The sequence below is a fragment of the Gymnodraco acuticeps genome, unplaced genomic scaffold (genome assembly GCF_902827175.1).
Source record: "Gymnodraco acuticeps unplaced genomic scaffold, fGymAcu1.1, whole genome shotgun sequence".
NCBI lineage: Eukaryota > Metazoa > Chordata > Actinopteri > Perciformes > Bathydraconidae > Gymnodraco > Gymnodraco acuticeps.
The window spans coordinates 663,291-669,415 of NW_022992237.1; the positions used below are offsets into that span (position 1 = coordinate 663,291).

The 6,125-nt window shown below is 36.7% G+C and overlaps 1 protein-coding gene across 1 annotated transcript; it reads right to left on the reverse strand.

The window, feature by feature from the left end:
* Window positions 1–1,010: 1,010 nt before the first annotated feature.
* LOC117539905 (platelet binding protein GspB-like) lies at window positions 1,011–5,633 on the reverse strand. Its single transcript, XM_034206259.1, has 7 exons — window positions 5,484–5,633; window positions 4,692–4,997; window positions 4,167–4,487; window positions 3,349–3,852; window positions 3,094–3,177; window positions 2,773–2,822; window positions 1,011–2,289 (listed from the first exon to the last, which is right to left on the reverse strand). Exons 1-7 carry the CDS (start codon window positions 5,521–5,523, stop codon window positions 1,828–1,830), a joined length of 1,767 nt encoding a protein of 588 aa, XP_034062150.1. The 5' UTR covers window positions 5,524–5,633; the 3' UTR covers window positions 1,011–1,827.
* Window positions 5,634–6,125: the final 492 nt, after the last annotated feature.

The following is a 6,125-nucleotide window of genomic DNA, read 5'->3' on the forward strand; positions in this document are numbered from 1 at the left end:
TTTCTGCACCACTGATCCAGTTCCTCTTTTATCAGTGGGCTCACATTCAGCACAGCTTGTTTCCTGAGAAGAGATGTTAGGAAACATTACCTGCCCCCTTTTTATCTGCTTCCTCTTTTTTTTCTTCGGTTTTCTCTGTTATTGTAAATTATATTGTAATTGTAAAATAAATGTATTGGTAATGGTTGTTCAAAGCTGAAAGACAAGCAAGCTCAAGTGTCTCACTAAAAGCTCTTAACAAAATATGTTGAAACTGCTAGAAGTGAGTCTAGATATTATTATTTTAAAGTTTAAATGTGAAGTTTAAATGCATTTGTATTAAGGGTGAGTTATACAAGTGATGTTCATCTAAGGGGCAGTTGTGTTAAATACATTTTAAAAGGGTTTAACACGTGAAAACATTTAGTCGAATCATCACAGATGTGTGAGGGGGTTCTTATAGAACCAACTCCATGGGTACAGGAGAAAAAAAGTTTGGGAACCACCGCTTTGATAATACTGGAGGCAGGACACCAGGCTTATCAAAAGTCAAGTCAAAGGGAACTTTATTGTCAATCTTTCAGTTTGTATTTACAGACAGAAAGATCAAATAACGGTTTCCCAAAATCCAGAGAAAACAAACAAAAATGTTTTGGAAAATGTATTTAAAATGTTTTTTTGTGTGGAAATAAATTGCAATCCTTAATCTTTCTACGTACCCCCTGCAGTCCCCTGATTTACCCCTAGGGGTCCTCGTTTTAGAGAACTGTTCACAACTGTTCGATGACGACCATTGTCCCCTGTAGTCAGAAAGGTTTTACTATTGTAGCTTTTTGACATTGGAAACAACCACCTTACAGAATCAAAGGAGCCAAACTAGAGCTGGTGTCAGTGTCACAAACTTTTAAAGCATTTTTCTGAAATAATCTTTTTATTTTTCGAAACATTTCTTTTTTTCTGTAGGTGTTTACATTTTTTGTTCTTCTTATAATTTATCTTACCTATCAGCAAAGCCTTGTGCAGCTATTGTTGTTGTGCTATACTGCATATACACACCTGCAATAACACTAATAGAAAAAAAAACTCAATGTAAACCTTTTTTTATTATCAATATAAAAGCATTTTTTACATATACAAATGAAATATAGTATTGAATGATATTGTAAAATAACAAGTGACATAATTTATTAATAAATAAAGTCAAAAAAGTAGGAAGGATTTCAAAAAGATAAATGAAATAAATGTTGCATAACAGTTTACAATATATACAGTGAATATATCACAGTCTGAGGCTGTGGGGAAAGGTTGCAGTGAAAGGGCAGATTAATGAGATTATTACTTTAATCTAAAATGCATACATTTGATTCAGTATATTCCTGTAGCATTCAGTAATATCAGTGCTCATCTTTAGCACAGATGTTATTTGTGTATATTACACACATTTTTGACATACATACAGAGAGCACACAAATCAAAAGTTTGGGAGTTTTGTGTTCGTAATGATGGAGGTTGAACTCATAATGAATGTTTTGCCAACTAATCCTTATTCTTCGAACCCCTGATTTAAAGTATTATTTCCTTAACAATATACTAAAGCATGCTCCCACATACATATGTTACTACGGACCCCTGACTTTACCATAATGCACAAACCTGCTGCCAAGTTTTTAATTAAAACAGTATATTTCCAACCTTCTATCAACCACACCTGTATGAAATCATATCACATGGTTGGGGATCAGTGCAGATAGGACTTAAAATCAAACAAAGTGAACTATTAAATTATTACTGAAGTGTGAAGCCTGGTTTGAATCCGAAACAAATGAAGTGAAAAGGATGTACAGTATCTCAGGTCTGCTGTAGCTGTGGGTGGTTGACAGAAGAATTGAAAGGGTCTTCAGGAAGTCTGGATGGATGATTGACAGTAGAGTAGGCGGCAGATTGGGCCTGGTCCTTCACTGTAGAATATGTTTCACCAGCTTCAGCAGAGATGTTGTGAGCCGTGATGGTGGAGTAATCAAGCGAGGCAGAGGGGTTTGTGGGAGCGTTGATGGTGCAGTAATATGGCGAGGCAGAGGGGTTTGTGGGAGCGTTGATGGTGCAGTAATATGGCGAGGCAGAGGGGTTTGTGGGAGCGTTGATGGTGGAGTAATATGGCGAGGCAGAGGGGTTTGTGGGAGCATTGATGGTGGAGTAATATGGCGAGGCAGAGGGGTTTGTGGGAGCGTTGGCAGTGACATAAAGTGACTGAAGTGCAGTTCCTGGACCTGTCACCAGGGGGCGCTCCCGGATCTCGTCATAGGCACGATCCTTCCACAGCAGAGTGAGAAACAGCAAGGATATTTTATAATCATCCTCATAATGAAGCACTCACCAGTAGGCAGAAGTTATAGCTAACATTAGCATTTAGCTCAAGAACAGAGCTGTTGGAATGACTGTAATTATTTAATATGATTTTGTGAGCAGATCGTTGTTTATCCCTATAAAGGTAACTTTGTTGATGCTTAAACTCCTTTGAAGTCCCTTTTCAGACACATATTAGGAAATGATTTAGTTCAAGGCACAGTTGAGCATAAGTTGGTATGCTAGCATGGCTGTAGACGCTTATTGTGAAAGAACAAGGCTGTTGGTGACAAACTGGAAATCATCATCATGGAAATATTGTTTAGGAAACTCCCAACTGTTGGCCAATTAAATCTAACACACACACACACACACACACACACACACACACACACACACACACACACACACACACACACACACACATTTTACACAAATATGGACCCTTACCTCCACGTTATGTGCTTCTCCAATTATTTTGTTTTTTGAACAACATGAATCTGTCAGAGAAATTGATAAAAGTGGTTGAATGTATTTATTTTGCTGTTAAAACAGACATTTGCCATACTTATTCACATTTCCCTGGTTCAATATATTACAGAAGTACTGTATTTTCTAAAACTTACCCCTAATGTGTTTATTCTAAATCCCCCCAGCCCCTACCCCCATTACTTTTATTATTATAATTACATTTATTGATGAATTGATAAATCTAATAACTGTGTGCCAGCCCACCTACTTCCAGTGAATACAAAATCAGAAAACTCTTACGCTTGTATCTGAAGACCAAAAATAGCAGAAGCCCCAGCAGAGCCGCACAGACCACAGCGGCGACTATAGGAATCCAAGAGACACCTGCAGGAGACAAAACCCATGTAGCTTATTTTAAATAACATTAACTCCCATCAAGTCTGTGATATAACATTTAGTGGGAATGTTTCATTTCTAATAACATCATTTAATAACATCATCTTCCTCCTGCAATGGCTGCAGTATGTTTCATAGAACAAAAAGTAGTTTTCTCACCATCTTTCTGTGCAGAGTTGGACTGGGTTTTTGACACAGTAGAGGAAGCAGTAGGTGAACCAGTAGATGAACCAGTAGATGAACCAGTAGAGGAAGCAGTAGATGAACCAGTAGATGAAGCAGTAGATGAACCAGTAGATGAACCAGTAGATGAACCAGTAGAGAAAGCAGTAGATGAACCAGTAGATGAAGCAGTAGATGAACCAGTAGATGAACCAGTAGATGAACCAGTAGATGAACCAGTAGAGAAAGCAGTAGAGGAAGCAGTAGGTGAACCAGTAGATGAACCAGTAGATGAACCAGTAGATGAACCAGTAGATGAACCAGTAGAGAAAGCAGTAGATGAACCAGTAGATGAACCAGTAGATGAAGCAGTAGATGAACCAGTAGATGAACCAGTAGATGAACCAGTAGATGAAGCAGTAGAGGAAGCAGTAGGTGACAAAGTGGTTGGAGGACGGGATGTTGATGATGTACTAGAGGTTGTCAATAATTCTGGATGCACTACAAAATTGATAAGTAGACTCAGATTATAAGGTTGCAAATCATGGAAAACGAGAAATACAATTATACAAAATGGAAGAAAAAAATCATTCAAATATAAAAAAAAGTGTATCATATGATCATATATTAATGAAAGTCTTTGTTATTTGGGAGCCATCCATTTTCTACTTCATATTAACGTGTAGGTACATTTAAGTCCAATAGTTGCAGACCTAGTGAAGTTTTTGATGTAGACAGACAGACAGCATGGACTGTATTTAACAATTTATATCAGAGACACCTATAATATTAATCTCAGATATTCAGTTTCTCACCTTTAACCTCCAGTTGTATTTTCCTGAGAGCAGCTCTGTAATTTTTTTTTGTTTTCGTTATTTCCACTCCACACCAGTAGACTCCAGCGTACTGTGGGGACACATTACTGATGGACACAGTGAAGCCACTCTCTGTTTCTGTGAGAGTGAACACGTTTGACCTCAGAGTAGATTTTGTTGATAAAATATCCTCACAGATTGAACCGTTCTCTTTGCAGAAAAACTTGACTCTCAAGTCGTCTTTGTTTTCTTTATCACATTTGAATATGGTTGTATCTGTTTTGTACGCAGTTTTATTTAATGGTTCCTGGCAGCCGTTATCTGCAAATAAAAAAGAAAAGTTAAACATGAAATCTGTCCGTTAACATGTGCTTCATATCAAACTGATTTCCGTTTTCTCTGACTGGATTTGCAGTTGATATCTTGTTGAAGTTTGCATGCATTATACCTTAGTATTAACTGAGGGTTTGGTTACACAGTGCTTCAACAAATAAGAGAGACTAAAAAAGATCCAGCATTTCTTACATAATTCCAATTCCACTTCTTCTTTGTATTTTTTGTTAGGTCTATGCTCAGGTCTAAAATGTAACTTGTACGTCTGTTCTTGTTGAATCTCTTTGATGACCACCCTGATATTTTTATTTTCTTTATCATGGTACACGGAAAATCTTCCTTCGCTTTTCCACACATTATTTTCATTGGTTTGGATGATTATTTGTGTGTCATTAACTAAATCAATACGTGCATATATTTCATCTTCTTTAGGGTATCCGCAGGTAAAATCAACCCATCCACCTCTGCATCCCTTCACCTCAGAGCTGGCCCCACAGCCTGTAGAGAGAGAGAAACGTTCATGTCAGATTCTCAAACTAAATCAGGACAGACTTTCAGGATTAATTAGTAAATCACTCAAAAAAATGTACATGAAATGTTGATATACAAAAATATAACGTACAGTATACTATTGCAAAGTACTTTGAATTATATGATAAAATAAAAAATAAACTAGTATTGTTATGTAAAGTGGATGAGAGGTAGCTTGTGTACAAATGTGAACATATTGAGACGGTTGTACAGAACTGGTAATACTTTAATGAAATAAATAAAAACAAAAAACGATGTATAGTGTGCATTAATATAATGCATACCCAAATGAATACAGTAGCAGAATTTGATGCTATAGGATTTTACTCATATCGATAAATATGATGTACTTATGATCAATAAAATAAAACAATTAGCTCAAACTTGATGCAGAATATCTTGAAAATTGTTTATTTTATCCAAATCAGCAATCGGTATAAGTAATCTTTTTACCTGTCATCAGTGAGAGGAAGAGCAGCAGAAACCTCTTCATGGTGCTGCTGTCCGATGCTGAGATCCTGAGGTCAGATTATTAAACTGTTCTGTCTCTACAGTTTGGTATGAGTGTTATGTTTTCCAATTACTGTCGTGCCTTACCTTAAATCTTTCTACCCCCAGCTTTATCTCTGCACTTCCCCCTTTTTCTTCCGTATGTAATCAAAGCTCCTTCCTCATTATATTTAGCTTTCACAGTACACAGGAAATAAGTTGTGAGAAAGAGAGACACAGACAAATACACTTTGTATTATCAGGAAGTCCCTGACATAAACACATGTCAGAAACTTCGAATAAACATGTCAGAAACTTCGAATAGATATTTTTTGTAACATTCCTCATTTGGTTGATTAAGAAAATCATCATCAGAAATGTGACTGGTCCCTAATGTACAACTAATTCACAGGGTAATAGAGTGACTCATGTTTTGTTTTTATCTGTGAAGGAGAAGTTGGGCACTTTTTTAACCAGAAGCTGTTTTTAACGATTACATTGGTAAGTAGAAAATAGTAATCATAACCCCCCCCCGCTGTGTATGAGTGTTTTGCAGCATTGCATCGGTCTTGCTTTATTAAGCCAACAGGATATGACTGACATTGA